At 41.5% G+C, this 22,621-nt stretch overlaps 1 protein-coding gene across 1 annotated transcript; it reads left to right on the top strand.

The window, feature by feature from the left end:
* The first annotated feature begins 15,592 nt into the window (after nucleotides 1-15,592).
* Nucleotides 15,593-17,400, top strand: LOC137096892 (uncharacterized). The gene has a single exon (XM_067467198.1). The coding sequence runs from the start codon at nucleotides 15,610-15,612 to the stop codon at nucleotides 17,398-17,400; it is 1,791 nt and encodes a 596-aa protein (XP_067323299.1). The 5' UTR covers nucleotides 15,593-15,609.
* Nucleotides 17,401-22,621: the final 5,221 nt, after the last annotated feature.

Here is a 22,621-nt window from a genome sequence, read left to right as displayed (position 1 = left end):
CCTCTCAACCACCTTGCCCAGGAACGGAAGGTTTGAAACTGGGCGGTAGCCAGAGGGAACCGAACGATCTAAGTCTGGTTTTTTCATCAGCGGAGATACCATCGCCTCTTTTAAACCCTCTGGAAAAACTCCTTGCTCAAGGGAGCTATTAATTATATTCAACAGAGGTTCACGTAATCCCTCCAGGCAAGATTTTACTAGCCAGGAGGGACACGGATTAAGGGAGCAGGTGGTCAGCCTAGTTGCGGTCATGATCCCATCGACAGCCTCTGCATCCAGCGTGGTAAACCGGTCGAGGATGGGCCCAGCGAGTGGCCACAGAGTGTCAAGTTCACTTACTGTATCAATCGTGGCAGGAAGATCCCGGCGGAGAATCGAGATCTTGTCTGTGAAATAGCTCTGAAAAACCTCAGCAGAAGGGGTCAGATCATTATTGTTTGGGACGGAAGGGATTGTTGTCAGAGATCTAATAATCTTAAATAGTTGTGCTGGGTGTGAGCTCGCAGACGCTATCAAGGAAGCATAATGAGATTTTTTTGCCTCGGTGATAGCATGCTCATAAGACTCTCTGAAATTCTTATAAGCCGATCTCAATTCCTCGTCACGGAGTTCCTGCCACACGACCTCTAGCCATCTCTTCTCCCATTTCATCTCACGGAGCTCCTCGGTAAACCAAGGAGACCGATTTTTGCGGGGTCAGAGAGGGCATCTACGGGCGATTTCATCGAGTGCATTGGACAATTTGGTGTTCCATATATCCACTTGCACCTCCAGTGAGTCGCTGACAGGTTCCATGGCCTTCAGAACATTCAGGAACCTGGCCGGTTCCATAAGTCTCTTTAAAGGGCCCTTGCACAATAAATAATTATAGCACTGATTCTACTTAAACTGCACTGGCTACATCCAATGAAATCGTGGGGTTTGTATTTTTGTGAGACACTGGAACATTCAAAGAATTCAAAATACCTTTTCTTAAATGGCAAGCCACAGGATGTTGCCATAGCAGTTAGTGGATAATGCCAAAAGGTGCAAGGAATCTGAGTTCCACTATGGTAAAAACCAAAGGATACTTATATATTTACAGGTAATCTGTTATTATATTTTTCACTTGCAGCTTTTAACATCATGCAACTTTCAGTATTATTGATGAGAATGAACACAAAATGACAAAAGGTAACTATTCTGTTGTTATTCTTTGCCCCCCCCCCCCCCCAGACTAATCCTGCATCTCACTAATTGTACACATACTACCATTGAGAACTAGTGACTTGCAAAACTGAGCATATTAATTTCAAAAGCAATCATGGGGGGAAAATAAACAGCAAAAGAAGCGAGGCAAATGTAATATAAATACAGCATGGGGTACAGACCCTAGGAAATATGAATGTGTATTTCCCGACAATATTATGTAAGCACTGAACCTATATATTTAGGAATTATACAGATGTTCATTGTAGTGACTTATTGATGTAGCATAGTTAGCCCTTCTTAATTTGGTATAATTCCAACAATATTGGTGTTATGCCAACTGGATTTTTAAATGTGTATTTCACTGTTTTTTTAGTTAGATACGAGAATGAGTCATCTGTTACTGGACACGCATACTGTGTATCTGATCCCATTTCACTGCATTAGATTGTGGGTAATGGAGAGTTTGGTAAACTTCATTTCCTACAATTTCATTATGTTGCCATCTGTAATAGGGGCTCTTCATAAACAGGAGAATTGCAAGGTTTTTGCATTAGGTTACTAGGTATCAAGTTTTCATATTCAATTAACAAATGGAAACAGCAAGAGGAATATTGCTCAAGGAAACAGCTATGAAGCATCTCTGATATCGTGGTCATGGCAGCAGCACAAAGATGATAGCTCAGGAAACTATGAAGGATCAGGCCTCTTAGCTGGGAAATTGTATAGTCTTCTGCTTAGGAAGCTGGCACAAACAACTTCAAAAACAGGGCACTCCTTTTTTGTTACAGGTAAATAATGATGATTCCCAACTATTGGCTCTCCAAATGTTTTGGACTTCAGCTCCTCAAATCTTTATTGACCACTTTGAGGGAAGCACCTGGGAACTTAAAACATCTTGAGGACCAAAGGTTGAACATCACTGCCTCCTAGTATTTCATTGACATTAACCCAAAATAGGTTGAACAGTGAAGACTTAAAAGTGCACAAGATATCTCAATACTTACGGTTTAATAGGTATGGACAACGCACCAAATTATTGGCTGAATTAGACCCCCCCCCTCAAATAACACTTTACTTCCCTGTAACAATTATACCTTCAGCCATTCTTTGAACATTTAAATTGGCACAGTCTAATTTGGGCCCCACTTAAAGCCCTGTGTTATTGTAAATCAGAAAGAAACAAAGGCTGAGCCCAAATGAGACAGTTAGAAGGCATGTACTATCTTACATGTTTGATTGTAAACTAATAAAATGCATAGGGTTGTAAATACCCTCCAACTCTCCTGATTTAACAGGAGCATGTCAGATTAATCTGCTCTTGTCCCAATTTTTAGCTGCTTTTACAGTGTTCCATGTTCTGTCTCTTCCTTCCACTTTCCCCCTTTACCCCAACTTTTCTTCTTGCAGAACTGAGTTCAGCATCCAAAAGTAGCCTGCACTCAACTCAGCAAAAGGGAGAGGAGGGGCAGAATCTTGCCTTTCCCACTCAGTTCAGGCAAAAGTAAATTGCTATAGCTTTCCCTATCTTGTACGTGCTTCTTCTTGAATAACTTTAGCTATTTTGACACCACCTGGATGTTGTTTAGCCACATACGACCCATTTTGTAACTGTGAAATGTTGGAAGGTATGGTTTAGTGTTGTTGTTGTTGCTTGCCTTCATTTACGCATTATGGCAATTTTAAGGTGATTCTATCACAGAGGTTTCTGGGGCTGAGAGATGTGACTGACCCAAGAGCACTCAGAAGGTTTCCATGGCAGAACAGGGAATCACATCCCCCTCTTCAAAAAAAAAACAACAAAAAAAACATTTATATGTGTAAAGACCCTTCTTCAGTTCCCCAGAGGTTTTTGAAATAGACTGAAGGCAGCGAATCATAGAATCTTAGACTTGGAAGAGGCCACAAGGGCCATCCCATCCAACCCCCTGCTATGCAGGAACACCCTCGACAGACGGCCATCCAGACTGCTTAAAAACCTCCAGAGAATGCGATGTCACTGCATTCCAATGCAGCGTATTCCACTGCCGAACAGCTCTTGCCATCAGGAAGTTCTTCCTAATGTTTAGGTGAAAACTCTTTTCTACCTCAACATGGAAGGGAGCCATGTATGCATCCCTTAGTTAACAGTTTGGCTGCAGTATTTTTGACAAATTTAAATTTTAGAGCATCAAAAAAGACAGTCCTAAGCAGGGAAGGTCACTGAAATCCAAATGGGATGTAGCCAAAGGACAGGTTACCATGCCCAGTCTTTCCAGCTGTGCAAACATGCTGTAGCTACAGCTGAAAACTGAGCATCTAGGTTCAGGGCTAAAACCAGGAGTGAAGCCAAATTGTTAATCTATTTTTGTTGTTGTTGGGGGCAGGGAAATAATATACTGAATCCTTCTTTCCTGATTTGCCTTTCAACTTTTAGAGAGCATCTCTGTCTTGTCTGGGTACTGAGCTTCAATTAGTTTGCCCTTGTCCAGTTCACTAGTGGCATCAGACACTGGGTAAGAACTAAAAGAGCATTTTTGAATTTAAACTTGAAACAGACAGGAAAGAGAGAGAGATTGAGAGATTGAGAGAGAGAGAGAGCTCTGTATGTCACCACCTCTCTCATGGGACTGCAACTCAGAACACTGGCCAATCTTGTCCAATGGTTTCATGTTGAAAGGGAGAATATGAAGTCTGGAGAGACCCCCATTAACCAGTGCCTATGACGTTCAGCAGAAGTGATCATAAAGCAGAATTTGGAAATTTGTTACCATAGTTGCAACCTCTGTACTGCAGTTTTATCAGAGGGAGTGGCAACTAGTGAATACAATAGGGATTCTCTCCTCTCTTCAGGCACACATATTAACTCTTCCATCTTGGAAGAAGCTTTCCACTGTTCTACATCTCATTTGGCTGATGCAAATCTTCATTCCTGGTGTCTCTCTAAAATGCTCTGAAACCTGATGAAGGGTGCCATTGACAAAGCATTTTAACACCTGTTTCTGCTGCCAGAAAAAAGAGCTGACAAAACTAGTTGGAAAGCCTTTGTGCTCCTTTTATTTAGCAGGTAGGGGAGTCTGCTGGATTCACATACCAGTTTCAGGGAGGAAATCCAGACCCCCCCCCACCCCACTTTTAAAATATTGCACCAATAATTACCATATGCTAAAAATAATCCATGGGTGGAGACAGATTTTTTTTCTCACCCACCCATCAATGCTCTATATGTATGGGGTTGTCTGAAATATCTAATTGAAAAGTACCCAGCAGGATCAAATCCATCTATTTGTGGTGTCACAGAAGGAACACGAAACACACGGCAAAGCAGACTCTGTGGGTAGACTGGCTTTCATGGGTAAGAGAGAGTTAATCCCTGTGGGGTTTTCATGTACGTCAGAGCAGGTTCCTGTCTGTGTCTGTGCAGCGCTCAGCTTGGAGTGAGAGTTTTTGTTCCTTTTTCATTTTCATGATTCCTTTCCATTTGGTAGTCCCCCCATTTTAAAAATAGGAATCCTATAAAAACATGACAACAAAGGTTAGATTTACTATGGCCTTCTTTGTCTAATGAGCTGGTAGTTGTATGTACTAGCAAGATAAATAGTTTTTTGTCTTTCCGTGCCCACACATTACAGTGTTTTTAAAAATCACCATCTTCAAATGACCACACCTTTTGGGGGGGGGGGGGGTTACATTTTTTATTAAAGGAAGGGGAATAAACTTTTAGTTTCTTTTTTTAAAAAAGAAGAAACATACGTCATGTCAACCCACAACCTCCAGTGATAAAATGATGACACCTGTAATTTTCAAAGATATTTTAAAAGGGCAAAGATACATATATCAAAAAATAGCATCAAAGAAGAGGGGGGAATCTTTATTATCATGGACAGTGACTGCGTCATTTCTTTTTTGGCAAATAATAAAGGATGACTACTAAAAGATCAGATGTTAAGTAGACCGGGGACCTCTTGTCATGGTACATTTCAAAGGCATATGCCTAAGCAGTTCATGTTCGTGACCGACCATATAAAAGGATGTGAATGACCAATGTTTGTCATGTGTGACAAGGATAAGCATGGCATGGAAGTGACTACACTTCCATGCCTTGGGTGGAAAATACACATTTGCCACCACATCCTGAAGAGTTAGGAAAAATTAAAATTCTGGATTACATCTCTCAGAATCTCTTAGCCAGCATGGCCAACTGGTGGATTTTGAGAGCTATAACCCCCAAAATAAACTATCCAACAGTGTATGGAAGATAGATAGATAGATAGATAGATAGAGAGAGAAGGGGGGTTGTTTCCATATTTTCTATTGCATCATTAATAGAGAAGAAGCTGATTTTTGGTTCACATCACAGCATCTAATCGGCTTGATACCACAGATAAAATGAATGGACTTTAGACAAGAAGAATAACTGCAAAGCTGTCTTGTCAGCTGTGGTTGGATATGGATACACGCACGCACACACACAGGTGAAGAACAAGTAGGAGATGTGTGAAGGGCAGGAATGCTTTAAGATAGTCTAGATAAAAACTGACAGAAGAAGATAAAGTGTGAAGAGCAGTAAAAAATGTCAACTTAGATGGGTGAAACATTTTAATCCCAGGACAATTAGGTTAGAATAGGGTAAGTGTAAAGGTTTTTCCCTGGCATAAAATCTAGTCGTGTCCAATTCTGTGGGGTGGTGCTCATCTCTATTCCTAAGATGAAGAGCTAGCATTGTCCATAGATGCCTTCAAGGTAATGTGGCCGGCATGACTGCATGGAGCACTGTTACCTTCCTGCTGGAGTGGTACCTATTGATCTGCTCACATTTGCATGTTTTCAAATTGCTAGGTTGGCAGAAGCTGGGGCTAACAGTGGGAGCACACCCCACTCCCCAGATTCGAACCACTGAATAAAGTAAACAAACAATTAATTCCAGTTAGAATATTTTAGTTATTTTTTCTTCTTGTGTAACAATCTGATTGAGAGTCTGACTAGAGGATCTGTTCAACCACAACCCATTTCAGCCCCTTGAAGGACTACTATTTTTTAAATAACTTTTTAAATTTAGAAAACCTGACTCTGATTTGTTTGCATTAATCTCTCTCATCCCAAATCCATAGAAATAATGAGCTTCATAATTTTCACTGGATGGTTTTCTTCATCAGATCGATCAGTGTCCTCTTTTCACACAGGGCCAGATGAGTTCTTTTAGAATGGTGCCCTCTTGTGACAAAGAAGCAGTTGTTTACTCTCTGCATGTACAAAAATAAGTGCTTTAATAGATTATTTTAAAACTGCTGCGCTTCTTACTTAGTGTTATAATTACATATTGTAGACCAAGGGGCAGAGAGCCCGCATGGTGTATTGGTTTGAGCGTTGAGTTGTGATTCTAGAGACAAAGGTTTGATCTCCCTCAGCCATGGAAATCCACTGGGTGACCTTGGACAAGTTACACTTTCTCAGCCTCAGATGAAGGCAAAGGCAAACCTCCTTTGAATAAATATCTTCAAGAAAACTCTGTGATTGGTCACCATGTCAGAAAGGAATTGAAGGCAGACAACCACTACAACAAAGACCAAATAACTATAATATAAAACCGAAGCCTATTATCAAAATTAGCAATCCATCAATCTCTCTATTAAAACAAATAGAATTGTGGAATGGTGGGACATTGCTGGGCAGATAGAACAAGCTTGCTAGTAGACATTTTGTTAGATGATCACTACTTGGCCTAAATCAATTTGCTAGTCTCTACTAGAATAGACCTAATGAATCCATGGGAACATGCTAATTTAACATTTACATTTCATTGGTCAGGTCATAGAATCATAAAGTTGGAAGAGACCTCATGGGCCATCCAGTCCAATCCCTGCCAAGAAGCAGGAAAATCGCAATCAAATCACCCCCAACAGATGTCCATCCAGCCTCTGCTTAAAAGCCTCCAAAGAAGGAGCCTCCACCACACTCTGGGGCAGAGAGTTCCACTGCTGAACAGCTCTCACAAGTCAGGAAGTTCTTCCTCGTGTTCAGGTGGAATCTCTTTTCTTGTAGGTTGAAGCCATTGTTCCACGTCCTGGTCTCTAGGGCAGCAGAAAACTAGCTTGCTCCCTCTTCCCTATGACATCCCTCACATATTTATACATAGCCATCATGTCTCCTCTCAGCCTTCTCTTCTGAAGACTAAACATGCCCAGCTCTTGAAGCAGCTCCTCATAGGGCTTGTTCTCCAGACCCTTGATCATTTTAGTCACCCTCCTCTTGACACATTCCAGCTTTAACTGTGTTCCCCAGTGAGCACTTATCCTGTACATTTCTTCCCATGTGTAAATATGCCAGAGAGCAATAACTTCTCTATTCACACATAGTTTCCTGCACGTTTGGTATGGCCAATGTCCCTGACAGAAATCAACATATATGTCGCTAGCCATAAAACTCCATGAAGGGACAGCAGAGATTTACAATAAAAGCCCCAACTGGAATCTCTCTCAGAGTAGTTACTGGATGGAGCATAATGGTAATTTCTTTCTTTTTCTTCTTTTTTAAATGCATAATCTCTTTGAAAGACTGCTAAGTCTTTCAAAGAGGATCCCCTCCTCTCCCCTTCTCGCCTATCCCCCCTCTCCCTGCCCACCCCTCTAGGATTTCAAAAGAAACCAGTCAAAAGCTTCATACAGTAAGTTGACAATCATAAAACAAACTAATGACTAAAACAAGCACTGGCAATCCAGGTAATAAAATACTTTGAACATCTGACAGGAACCGATATTTTTTAATTTGCAGTCTCAATATTCTAATGAAGGAGACTCACTTACATGGAATTAATGACAACCAACAACTTGGATGATTAATTCAAAACAGATTAGACCACTTCATGAAGGATAAGGCTACCAGTGGCAACTAGTAATGTTAGGATTCTATGTTAGTTTCAGTGTCGGGGATGTATGAGTACTTAGCCTCACAGTAGCAGTTGCATACCCAGCCTATTAGCCTAAATACTCGAGGCCCTTGGGGGGTGGGAGGGAGGTCACGAGAGGTTTTCAGAGGGGTTGCCAAAGACCATTAGAAGCCAAAGACAATTAGAAAACACATGTTTCTGATGGTCTTAGGAACCCCTTTGGCAGAAAAGGCCGAAGATGTCTCTGCCTGTCCTTTTCTTCCTTTTTGGAAACAGATGATGAATCCTCCCACCGAAAGCCCTCGCCTCCTGTGATTGGCTGCCTTCCCAGCCAGCCTCTCAGCCAAGGGGAGGGCTGTTTCAAGCAGGGGAGGGGAGAGTAGGTGTGCTTGGCTCATGGCAGCATGTGCACATGTGTAGGTGAGGGAGAGTGTGAGAGGCTGGAGGGAGGCTCACAAGTCCCTTCAAGACAGGACTGCGCAACATGGGACTGAGAGTGGCCCAGCAGTATGAGGAAGAGCAGCAGCAGAAGCAGCTTAGGTAATTTGTAATGCTATTTATTTATTAGAAAAAGTCCGCCTTTCCTTTTTTTTTTAAATTAATGCTCCCATTAGGAAATGCATAAGGATGGGAATGAACTACAACTCCAAAACTCAAGGTCAATACCCACCAAAGCCTTCAAGTATTTTCTGTTGGTAATGGGAGTTCTGTATGCCACATTTGGTTCGATTCCATAGTTGGTATAGTTCAGAATGCTCTTTGATTGTAAGTGAACTAGAAATCACAGCAACTACAACTCCCAAATACCACGGTCTATTTTCCCCAAACTCCACCAGTGAGTATTTGTGCCAAGTTTGGTCCAGATCCATCATTGTTTCTCCCCTAAATTACTGTCAATTCCTCCCAAACCCCTCCAGTATTTGATGTTGGTCACAGGAACTCTGTGTGCCAAGTTTGGTCCAGGTCTGCCATTTGTGGGGGGTCTCAGTGGTCTGTGTAACTCAGAGCTGAAATGGTTGAAGGTATTGCAAATCCCATCATCTGTTGTCCATACTCCCCCCCAAACATATTGTTTTTGTGATTAATCACTGCTTTAATTATTTTCCATTTGTAACAATGAAAATACATCCGGCATATCAGATATTTACATTACAATTCATAACAGTAGCAAAATTAGTTATAAAGTAGCAACAAAAATAATGTTATGGTTGGGGGTCACTACAACATGAGGAACTGTATTAAGGGGTTGCGTCATTAGGAAGGTTGAGAACCACTGCTCTAAAGGTACCAGATCTTGGTAGTCAGCCTTGGTTAATACTTTGATGGGAATCCTAAACTTATGAGATTTCAGCCCTCTCTGTCAAAAAGTGCTGGTGCCTCCCTGATTACAAGTCCCAAGATTTCATAACATTGAGCCATGGCATTTAAAGTGGCATCAAACTGCATTCATTTTACAGTATCAATCAGGCACGTCCAAACTTCGGCCCTCCAGGTGTTTTGGACTTCAACTTCCACAATTCCTAACACCCGGCTGTTAGGAATTGTAGGTGTTGAATTTAAAATATCTGGAGGGCTGAAGTTTGCCCATTCCTGGTATAGATGTACCTTAAGATTGTCTTAGGAACCTTTTTGCTGTCTAATTTTGTGCTCAAGCCAGACTTCCATGTTGGGGCACATCTCAGTCTTAAGTCAGAGGAAGATGTTGCAACACACACCTGATTGTTCTGTCGCCACTGGGCCTGAACAAAATGTCTTTATTCTATAGAACGCACACTTTAAACCCAGTGGGAAGCCGGGGTGCTCGAAGAGAGATTGTTAGAGACTTCCAGAAGTAATGGGCTTTAGAGTACTTTAAAGGTACAACAAAGTCTTTATTAAGGAACAAATCTTCAAACAACACTTCAAGGCTTTCTTAAGAGACTGGCACTAACTTGGTTTAACTGTACTATCTCAACATGAGAAAGAACCCTTTATCTCTCCCAGGCTGTCCATCACCTAGGCCTTGCTAGTCTTGGTATAACTGCCAATCCCAAATGCGTCTGGAAACCGAGTAACCTACCAGATGAAGCTAGAAGATATTTAGCTGGAATTCTGTGGTTCTGTAATGCTGTCCTGTGGAAACTTCAGGGCTGTTTCCCCCTCTGGTGCTGTGAGACTGAGAGGCTGTGAGCTCTCAGCCAGAGCCTTTGGGACCTTTTCCTTCTGTTTCCCTGGATAGTTACTGGATGGTCACTGGATGACCCTAGGATGGTCTGTTTCTATTTCCCCAGGTGATCTTTGGATGGACCCCAGATGGCCTTGAGGAATGAAGCCTTTCCTATGGGACAAGCTGATCTGCGTCCTATAGACTGGCTTCCTTGTGTGTGACTGACTAAAATGGTTCCTCTCTCTTCCCAAAAACCCAGAAAAAGGGGCGGAACCAAAGCTAAATGAAGATGGACAAGGGGCTTGCCCTATGACTGCAAACTATAGCAGGAAGCCACCCTGCTGCAAAATCCCAAGCCTGGGATTGCAAACAAACATTTAATTCAAAGCAAATAAAATTGGAGCTCCTGGACAGCTGTTACAGAACACTGATATTTACAGAAAATATGAAATTCCAATTTTACAAGAAAGCCATTTGAAACAGCCTCCATGGGTCAGCAGCTCCAAGTAAAGATTGTTGTTACTGTGTCATAGAAAAAAAACTAGACACACTTGATGTCCCATAGTGGAGGAATGGAATGGACATTCTACAGATATACAAATCCAATTTTTCTAGTTTCCAACAGACCTCACAACCTCTGAGGATGCCTGCCACAGATGCAGGTGAAACATCAAGAGAGAATGTTTCTAGAACATGCCCATGTAGCCCGAAAAACCTACAACAACCCAGTGATTCTGGCCATGAAAGCCTTCAACAAGCGAAGGAAGATAGGTGCTTTTGAACTGTGGTGTTAGAGGAAAGTTCTGAGAGTGCCTTGAACCACAAGAAGATCCAACCAGTCCATACTTCAGGAAATAAAGCCCAACTGCTCATTGGAGGGAAGGATAGTAGAGGCAAAGATGAAGTACTTTGGCCACATCACGAGAAGAAAGGAAAGCTTAAAGAAGACAGTTATGCTGGGGAAAATGGAAGGAAAAAGGAAGATGAATGGCATCCTTGAAGTGACTGGATTGATCTTGAAGGAGCTGGAGGTGGTGATGGTGGACAGGGAGCTCTGGTACGGGCTGGTCCATGAGGTCACGAAGAGTCGGAAATGACTGAACGAATGAACAACCAACAACAACAATTTGGGAAACATACAGAATACAGAGATATTATGTGTTATTTTGAATCCGCTACCACACTTACTGCACTTTTTAATTTTGTAGTAAAGACTTCAGTTGAGGAAGGCGGTGCACCAACAATGGATCCCCATGCTTTTGGCCAGGCACTAACCATGAGTTGAAGAAGAATTTAGTCTGTCTGTCTAGCATCCTGGCTAGGAAAGATGGTGACAATCAAAACTGAGCAGAAGTATTACTTTCTGCAGCAACTATCCGCCAAGGTTGGGTCCGTCTTTGTATTTTCAGGGGAAAATATAACATTGTCTAGCATGGGCTATAGTAGTTATTTCTTGCATCAGAAATATCTCCTACTCCAGTCTTCTTCCACAGATGCTTAACCCAATGCTTGAAGCTACAATTTTAAGTGGTGATTCAAGATTTCCACAGCAACTTTGACATCCAAAGGTGATAGCTGTGGTGGATAGAAAGAGAGATGAGTATTGTGCATATATTAACGATACTGCGACCCCTTTCTTTCAGAATGCTAAACTCCCAATAATGTTTCCGAGCACATTCATTTCGATAGAGTTAAGTGGATGGTGAATTAAAATAAGAGAAATTGCTTCCCATTAAACCCTTGTGGGAGAAGTCCCTCACAGTTTTGCATATATATATATATATATATATATATATATATATATATGCTTTTAAAATTAGAGCTTGAGGCAAAATTTAACTTGATAAGTTACTAGTCTTTATTCATTCATAATTGCTTGGGCAAGACTTAGATCTAAGGAAGACTCCTGTATTTCTCTCTAGAACAGAATACTGTTTCCAGTACTGTAAACATTTAACAACATAATTATTTGATATTCACTTTGCTTCCTGTTCATTTAGCTCCAATCTTCTTAAGTAACCTGTGGACTTCTACTGAGGGAACAGAACTGAGGCACTTCCAAGGTATGTTTTCTTTTTGGAGCAGCAACAGAGCCAGCTCTTGAGACATGTTGTTTAGATTATGGTGCTGTTCTTTTAGTAATGTGGTTATAACAGAACGTGGTGACTATTTAACAATATGCTATTGTGTGGTTTGCACAATCTAGCTGAACATGTTTCCATAAGTAATTTCTATTCTCACTTTTGTCCATACCAAGCCTAACTAGTCAGAAATTTGGAAGGCAAGGCCATTGCATGGTAAAAAATTAAAATATTAAGATTTATTTATTTATTTACCGCATTTGTATACCAGGTGTTTTATCTCCGTTGTCTGGAGAAGACTTTGTAACATAGTCTTGGCCGAGACTTTTTACAATCCTCTAAATAGGCTCTGGAAATGAGTACCCCCAGCCCCCTATTATGGCCATTGCTGGGACCTGGTTATTGCACTTCACCCATTTCATCTGGTCCCCATATTTCTCCTTGCACTAGCCCAGCCCAGCCCTCTGAAATTGCCAAGGCCATTTCCGAATTTTGCCTCCTGACAGCTCATTTGCATGGGCAACTGCAGTTGGTGGGGGGGGGGGGGGGGAGGGAAAGAAAACAAAACTTTGAAAGTGGTTGTAAGTCCTCCTCTGGAGGCAGGGGGAGGTCTTAAAATATTACATAATGTTGTCGATCCCCTGCTACAACCAATTAAAAAAAGATAAATTGCGGCACATGAAGGCTTCCAAGAGAGATAGCTCTCTCTTTCTTCCTTCCCTTCTTGACTAGCAAAGAGGTTGGGGGGGGGGGGGCACAAAAACAGCCAGAAAGAGGCTGTTTTTGTGCCTCTTTTTACCACTCCTGGTGTAGAACATCAGCTGTAAAAAAAAAGAAAAAGGAAAAGGTTCCCTGGGAAGATCAAGTTACTCTTTTTGTGGCACATAATGAAAAGATTAGGTATCTGCTGAGTCATTTGTTAAGTTTAATAATAGAGTTCTGAAAAAAAAATGAACTGATCTTATTTTCCTGGAAAAACGAGTACTTCTTCACATTCTTGAAAGTCATACTCATATTCTAACCATTTTCTAGAAGGCAAGCAAGCCTTCTTCTCAGTAGATGTCCACGTTCTCTAGACTGCAGCCAATTAATGTGAAGAGCAAATTATTCAGTCGATCAATAGTAGATCCTCATATTTGAGATATGGACATGTATCCGTTTAATTGTTGATGTCTATCAGTAACAGGGATTCTATCTTATGCAAATGCTGACTGATCATTTTTCTCAAGTACCTATTGCACTCTATGAACTATATCCTCAAATGACCTATAGAAAGTTACACATCTGTATCTGAGTTACAGCAGATCAGGGATGATGGCAGTTTAGATCAGAAGACAAAATATCCCTTTAATATTCCTTCACCAATCAATTATTGCCAATTTATGCAATTTGGTTGCCAATCTTCCTAATTTGTGCAAATGGCCCAAGGATCTATGAGCAGACCTTGTTCTCTCTTCACCCAGCACCCATCACACAGCAGCCCGGAATTCAAAATTGCTGTTGAAGAACAAGTAAAGCTTCAGCGAGGAGCACAATGGTCTTTCACAAATAATGTACCTGATCCACAGAGCCAGATACTTGAGTTTCGCTGCAGGCAATGGACTGTTGCACCAGCATATCTATTCAGAATCTGGTTCAAAGAGCCACAATCTCCCAGCCTTGTTTACAAAAGGGAGAAATAGGGGAGGAATGTATCAAACCTACCCTTTTCATGTCATCTTTTAATGTCGACTACATGGAAGTCCTTGGGAGTAGTAAAGCAACCATATACTCTTTAGTGATTTTCCCTACAGGCAACAGTGGCTTCTGGCATAACCTAGTTTAAAGAAGGTCTTCTTCTTGCATATTTCGATCTGGCCGCATTTGCCCTTTTCTTTCCATTCCCACCTTAGTATGGCCAGAAAGTAGCAGGGAAGTAATGAGAAATCCTCCAACAGAGAAGAGAGGACAATAATCCCTGCTTTTCACATTCTCAGACTACAGGAGGACACCACCCATTTGAACATACTGGTGTGGTGGCTGTATGAAGAAAAATAATGAGAAGTGAGGGGTTACCTGTCTGAGAAGGAAAGCAGAATCTTTGGTAGAAGGGAAACTTTACAGATGACTCAGAAACCTTTCAGGCTGGTTTATCTTATGTCAATATTTGAATAAGCCAAGGCTGAAGTTAAATGTGTTACTAGGGTTAGTGCCAAGTACAAAGTTAATAATTATTAACCTAAGGAAGAAGCGGACATTTGAAGATATGGTATAACAGCGCCACCTCCTGTCTGGTTGATGTAAATAGCAGGCAAAATTAAATACACCTTTTAAATGGAGCAATTGAAAAAACTAATATATTATGAATGTATTGTGAATGTATTATGGGGGAAATTAAGGAGAATTAATAAGGAAAATGCTTGTTTTGGATAAATTGAAGAGATATATATGAAGACATATGTATGAAGAGAAATATATGAAATGATGATTCATTCTAAAGATTATGTAAGTCCTCTGGGAATGTAGTCAGCTGATGGAAGGGAAAATAGTGGATCTTGCCAACAAATGTTCTTGGCTGCGATTCCTCGAGGACAAACGGATGTTGATTAGATTGTGTAAATGTCAGGATTTTTCTGCGCATGTGTAACCCTGAGAATCATGCTATAAATGCTGGAGCAAATCTGACTTCCAGTGTGTGTCAGATATTGTATTCTGGACACCCAATCAGGCCTGATTGAATAAAAAGCCTGGAATCTGTTGCTGTCTCCCTTCTCTTCCTTCCTGATTGCATTCATCTGATCCTGGGTAACAAACCTGCTGCTACAAATGGGGGCTCTCCGGGATCTGAATCAACAGTGAAGGAACAGAAACGAAGTCTTTTGAGGACTTGATTGCCACCACTCAGCGGGCCAGGTAAGACGACGATCAGAAGGGGCGAAACGGGTACCCATTGAAAGAAACGACCCGGCTGATCCTCGCCTTCCCTGCCCTTTAGACTGGGGTATATTGAGACTGGGGTATATTGATTCCACGGCACAGGTAAAGGAAAAAGGCTAGCCTTAAAGGAACAGGAAAAGGAGGTACATGGGAAGTACCTGGGGAATATTTCACTGTGTGATTACTGCAGAAATCAAGTGAAAACCCCTCGAGTGACGTTTTCGCACAGAAATCGCACTCACAGGTTAAAGGAACACACTTTCAGGGGAAAGTGATAAGGTTGTTTTGTGTGTGTATTTTGGTTTATGAAATATTGTGTTGTTGCTTCTTTGCTTCTGTATTTTCCATTCTTTATGCTTTCTGTGCTTAATACTTTGTTTTAAAAAGAAAAAAAAAGGAGAAAAATATAGAAAATGGGTGGTATACCAAGTAAAAAGTCTTTAACTGCTCTTGAATGCATGGTGGAGAATTTCTCAAAATTTAGGGAATTAACTCAAACACCAGGATGTAATAGCCCCCAGAAATTGAGATCTCTTTGTGAACTAGACTGGGTGCAATTTAATACCGGGTGGCCAGGTGAAGGAAGTTATGATTTAAAAGATATCAGAACAGTTGTGAGAATAACAGCAGAGGTTCATCCGGATCAATTTCCATATGCAGAGGCATGGGAAAATGCTATCATTACACAGCCCGCATGGTTAAAGAAATGTCAAAACAAAGAATGTGCTGTTTTTGTAGCTTTAACTAATTTGAAAAAGCCTCAGGCAGATAAAAAGAAAAGAAGATTTGGAATTTTTCCTTGTCCTGAGGAAGAAGTGAGTAACCCTCCTCCTTATGTTCCTATGTACCCACAGTTAAAAGCCATTGACAATAAAAGGGCAACTTTGGTTCCTCAGGCAACTTCTTTAACCACACCAGCAGCTTCTGATACCTCTCCTGGGGAATCTAAAAAGTCACCTTTAATAGATCTAGCATCTGCAAGCAGATGGCTTCAGAATATAACAGAAGAATTTTTGCGAGATAGTCCCATAGCTGGAAGAACTAGAAGCCATAGTAATCCAAACCCAAAGATTGCTTTTCAATTGCCTTTAAGATCAATGGTCCAATATGTACAAGAGATAGATAACAAAGGAGAATTAACCCTAACTCCAAAAACCACTTACCAGCATGTGCCTTTTACCACTTCAGATTTGTTAAATTGGAAGTCTAATAATCCTCCTTACACTGAAAACCCTCAGCCACTTATAAATTTGTGCGAAACAATAATGGCTAGCCACCAGCCAGATTGGTCAGATTGCCAACAGCTATTGCAGGCTCTCTTCACATCTGAAGAGCGAAGAAGAATCCTTAATCAAGGAACCCAACTAGCACAGATATATGCTGCTGAAAAGACAAGTTATAATCCCATTGAATGGGCTGCAGGGGCATTTCCTTTGACAAATCCAAACTGGGATCCTAATATAAGCCGAGAGATGGAATATATAGTCAGATACAGGGAATTTTTAATGGAAGCTTTGAAGAAGGGACCCCAAAAGGTGATCAACCTCAAGAAGATACAGGAAGTAATGCAAGGAAAAGATGAAAGTCCAGGTGCTTATTTAGAGAGATTATTGGAAGCTTACCGAAAGTATAGTCCCTATGATCCTGAATCAAAAGATGGATCTGCATTATTAAATACTTCATTTGTTACTCAATCAGCCCCAGACATCCGTAGAAAGTTGCAGAAGCAAGATGGGTTTGCAGGGATGAATCTGTCCCAGTTAATTGAAATAGCTACCAAAGTATTCATCCATAGGGATGAAGCAGAAAAAAGAGAGAGAAAGAAAATAAGAGAGGAGGATCATAAGATTTTTTTGAACCTTCTAGATGAAAGAGATAGATTGAAAGAATCTGAAAGTGGAAACAGAAGGAAAAGAGGAATGTGGCAGAAGGAAAGAAGAGGAGGACGAGGGATGCCCCTGGGAAGACACCAGTGTGCCATTTGTCGTCAAGAAGGTCATTGGAAGAACGAGTGCCCATCTGCTCAAGGAACGGTAGGAATACAAAGGGGAATGCCATCCCAGAGAGGACATTGGAGAAGAAGAGGCCGGGGAGGAGGCCACCAAGGGGGATATGCTAACCTGGTTCCTGGGGCTAGATATGGAGAAAAAAGAGAAGAAGAATTTGTTGGGATGGTTGGATTAGGAGAAGACTGGACGGAATAGGACAGACCGGCCCCCTTATGCCTAGGCCCGGGGGAGCCACTGGTCAAAATGAATGTTGAGGGCCAGGAAATGACTTTTCTAGTAGATACGGGAGCTGACCACTCTGTGGTAACCAAGCCAGTGGCCCCTGAAAATGGACTAGAACTTAATGTGGTTGGAGCCACCGGTCAAAGACAAAGTTATCCTATGTTACAAAGCAGAAAATGTGATTTAGCAAACCAACAAGTGATGCATGAATTCTTATATATACCTGAATGCCCAATCTCTTTATTAGGAAGAGATTTGCTTTGCAAAATGAGAGCAATATTAGCATTTGAAGACAATGGGACAATGGAAATGACTGTTAGAAAGGGACTTTATACTTTGATTTGTCCTATGTCAGAGGAATGGAGAATATTTACTGTTTGTGAGGAAAGTACTGAAGAATGGAAGAGATATGGAGTTCCAGGTGTATGGGCAGAAGACAATCCACCTGGCTTGGCCCGGTGTGTTCCACCTGTACAGATAGAAGTAAAACCAGGGATGGGACCTGTGGCTATTCGACAATATCCCATACCTCGAAAAGCTGTAGAAGGGATCAATTTGCATCTGAGCAAGTTACTTGAATATGGGATCCTAAGAGAATGTAGGTCTCCTTGGAACACCCCTCTTTTACCATTACAAAAGCCAGGAACACAAGACTTTCGTCCGGTGCAGGATTTAAGAGCTATAAATCAAGTTACAGTAACCATACATCCTGTAGTGCCCAATCCATATGTACTTTTAAGTTTAATACCAGCAGCTGCTACCCATTTTACAGTCCTGGATTTGAAAGATGCATTTTTTTGTATACGCCTTGAAACCAATAGTCAGCCCATTTTTGCTTTTCAATGGGAAAACCCTACAACCGGAGCAAAAGTCCAATATACTTGGACTCGTTTGCCTCAAGGTTTTAAAAACAGCCCGACGATATTTGGAACTGCATTGGCTCAGGATTTACAAGGGTTCCCATCTGACCCTAAAAATAGGGTGCTTTTACAATATGTGGATGATCTTCTTTTGGCAGCCACGTCACAAGAAGAGTGTTACAGGGCGACTAAGGAACTATTACATCTACTTTATGAAAAAGGATACAAGGTTTCTAAAAAGAAGGCCCAGCTGTGTAAAACTGATGTCAAATATTTGGGTTTTCGTGTGTCACAAGGAAAGAGACAATTAGAAATTGAAAGGAAACAAGCAGTTTGTGCCATCCCCACCCCCACCAGTAGGCGTCAAGTGCGAGAATTCTTGGGGAGTGCGGGGTTTTGCAGAATTTGGATACCGAACTTTGCTATCATGGCAAGACCTCTTTATGAAGCTACAAAGGGGGGTGAAAAGGAACCATTTAATTGGACCCCCGAATGCGCCCAAGCATTTGCCCAGTTAAAACAAGCTCTGGTGCAAGCACCTGCATTGGGCCTGCCAGATTTGGAGAAGCCATTTACCCTTTATGTTGGTGAACGAGATGGAATAGCAGTGGGGGTACTTACCCAGCTACTAGGAACCTGGGCAAGACCAGTAGCCTACTTGTCCAAACAAATAGACAAGGTAGCAAAGGGTTGGCCATCTTGTCTACGTGCTGTAGCTGCTACGGCCTTGCTGACTCAAGAAGCTGATAAGTTGACTTTAGGACAAGAATTGGTAGTTATGGTTCCTCACTCAGTAACAGCTATTATGGAATATAGAGGACATTATTGGTTCACAAATAGCCGTATGTTGAAATATCAGACCTTGTTATGTGAGAACCCTCGAATCAAGTTACAGGTTTGCAGTACATTAAATCCTGCTTCACTCCTGCCTATTGAAGGAGAATTACTTCAACATAATTGTTTGGAAACTATGGATGAGATATATTCCAGTAGGCCTGACCTAAAAGATCAACCTTGGCCTAAGGCGGATGCTACTCTTTTTACAGATGGAAGCAGTTTTGTTGAAAATGGACAAAGGTATGCTGGATATGCTGTAGTAACTGCAACCACTGTGTGGGAAGCAGAACCACTTCCTCTAAACACCTCAGCTCAAAAGGCAGAACTGATAGCCCTAATTAGAGCTCTTGAATTGTCAGAAGGAAAAACAGTCAACATTTATACAGATTCAAAATATGCATTTACTACTCTGCATGCACATGGAGCTTTATATAAAGAAAAGGGTCTATTAAATTCTGCTGGGAAAGAAATACGACATAGTGAGACCATTCTGAGATTGTTAGATGCTGTCTGGATTCCTGCTAAAGTAGCAGTGATGCATTGTAAAGGACATCAATATGGCGAGGATCCTGTGACCTTTGGAAACCGATATGCTGACACTACCGCAAAGGCCGCGGCCCGGAAGGGACGAGGACAAGAGCCGGTCATGGCCCCTTTGCAGGTAAGAGACTGGTTAAGGAAAGATGACTTGTTATATACTCCAGAGGAAGAACAATGGGCCCAGCGTGAGAAAGCTGTAAGGAAAAATGGATGGTTGGTGTTGCCTGACCAGAGGCTGTTTGTACCCAGACAGATAGCTTGGGAAATGATTAAGGAGGCACACCAGGAAACCCATATGGGAAAAACAGCTTTGGCCTCACTAATGGGACGACAACTTTACATAAATGGGCTCACTGCCCTAACAGGAATAGCCTCAGCCAGATGTCATATTTGTGCTGAAAATAACCCCAGAACAGGACCACTGCCACCTCCAGGGGTTCAATATCAAGGAAATACACCTTTTGAATCTTTAGTAGTAGATTTCACTGAAATGCCAAAGTGTGGGCCTCATAAGTATTTGCTTGTGTTTGTATGTACTCATTCTGGATGGCCTGAAGCATATCCAACTAGAACTGAAAAGGCGGCTGAAGTGTCAAGGGCACTTCTTAGAGACATCATCCCAAGATATGGGATTCCTTTGCACATTGGTTCAGATAATGGACCAGCTTTTGTATCAGAAGTCTTACAGTCCTTGGTCCAACTATTGGGGACGAAATGGAAGTTGCATTGTGCATATCGACCTCAGAGCTCAGGAAAAGTAGAAAGGATGAATCAAACTCTAAAAGGAAAATTATCAAAAATGTGTCAAGAGACTCGCTTGCCATGGACTAGGTTACTGCCTATAGCCTTGCTCCATGTTAGATGTACTCCTACTAAGTTTTTGGGCCTGTCCCCGTTTGAACTTATGTATGGAAGACCTCCCCTTGGATTGAGGCATCTTCAAGGAGATATTAATCAATTGGGACAGCAAGCATTAAAAAGGGATGTTCAAGCATTAGGGCTGGCCATAGCCCAACTTCAACAATACACTGAAGAACTAAGACCACCTTGGCCAGCTACTCCTTTACACTCCTTCCGCCCGGGGGACTCAGTGCTGATTAAGGATTGGAGACTAGAACCGTTAAGACCAAAATGGAAAGGGCCTTTTACTGTCTTGCTTTCAACTCCCACAGCTGTCAAAGTGGAAGGAATCAAAGCCTGGATCCATTACACCAGAATAAAAAAGGCACCATCTGAGTGGACTGCGACTCCTGAACAGAAAGATCTCCTGAGACTTCATACCGTCAAACCAACAGCGCCATGAGACCCAGAAAGAGGACTACGGCTCTGGTTTTGACCACATACCTGGAAGCTGGTCAAATAAATCAGACAGAAGATTGAGGAGCACTGTGGAAGTGCCGACGTGTATGGGACATTCTTCAATAATTGTGATAAATGATTCTGTTTGATTGTGTTAAAATTATTGTTATTCTTTTCTTGCTTTAAAATAAGGATCTGACATCCTGAGTTTGCGATGCTACTGTGGAACATTCGCTCGCAAAAAGGGGGGAATGTGGTGGCTGTATGAAGAAAAATAATGAGAAGTGAGGGGTTACCTGTCTGAGAAGGAAAGCAGAATCTTTGGTAGAAGGGAAACTTTACAGATGACTCAGAAACCTTTCAGGCTGGTTTATCTTATGTCAATATTTGAATAAGCCAAGGCTGAAGTTAAATGTGTTACTAGGGTTAGTGCCAAGTACAAAGTTAATAATTATTAACCTAAGGAAGAAGCGGACATTTGAAGATATGGTATAACAGCGCCACCTCCTGTCTGGTTGATGTAAATAGCAGGCAAAATTAAATACACCTTTTAAATGGAGCAATTGAAAAAACTAATATATTATGAATGTATTGTGAATGTATTATGGGGGAAATTAAGGAGAATTAATAAGGAAAATGCTTGTTTTGGATAAATTGAAGAGATATATATGAAGACATATGTATGAAGAGAAATATATGAAATGATGATTCATTCTAAAGATTATGTAAGTCCTCTGGGAATGTAGTCAGCTGATGGAAGGGAAAATAGTGGATCTTGCCAACAAATGTTCTTGGCTGCGATTCCTCGAGGACAAACGGATGTTGATTAGATTGTGTAAATGTCAGGATTTTTCTGCGCATGTGTAACCCTGAGAATCATGCTATAAATGCTGGAGCAAATCTGACTTCCAGTGTGTGTCAGATATTGTATTCTGGACACCCAATCAGGCCTGATTGAATAAAAAGCCTGGAATCTGTTGCTGTCTCCCTTCTCTTCCTTCCTGATTGCATTCATCTGATCCTGGGTAACAAACCTGCTGCTACACTGGCTAGAGCTGATGGGGCCTGCACTCCAACAACACTCGGAGAGCCATCATGGTTCAGCTGTTTTATAGGAGCTGCTACTGTTGATGGTGGTGAAAGAAGGCTGTGACAGAACTCTTTGGCAGAGTGAATCCACAACAGTAGGAAAGCACAGAAAACTGCTTAAAACCGCCAGTCCTTGGGGGGGGGGGGGGGTGGAGAAGAGATTTTTGATTGAAGGTGCCAGAACAATGCAGATAACTGGTTATTTTAGGCAGGTAGTTCTGAGAAGCCCAAACCAGTAACTTTCCAAAGTTCTGTTCAGCTTATCATTTCAGCTTGTTGGGTTCTGAATCTGGGAGGACACTTCAGTAAGCCAAGCCCCCCCCCCCCCACTTTCAAACTTTGCCCCACAATGAATGTGCAATAGACAGGGCAAAGGGGACATGGGAATAGGACCACTGCAGTTCTCCTATTTTGTTCTGTGTAGATTTGACCACATTTAAAGTGGACTCATATAGATTACTATTCAAACAGTTTTACACCATATGTGTTAAAGTAGAACTTCACCTCTATTGAACATTCTGCACATTTTTAGCAAAAGCATTTAACTATTTAAAAAATAGGACTCAATA

Source organism: Anolis sagrei, chromosome 1, assembly GCF_037176765.1.
Source record: "Anolis sagrei isolate rAnoSag1 chromosome 1, rAnoSag1.mat, whole genome shotgun sequence".
Lineage (NCBI taxonomy): Eukaryota > Metazoa > Chordata > Lepidosauria > Squamata > Dactyloidae > Anolis > Anolis sagrei.
This window is presented reverse-complemented; position numbering and strand designations above follow the sequence as displayed.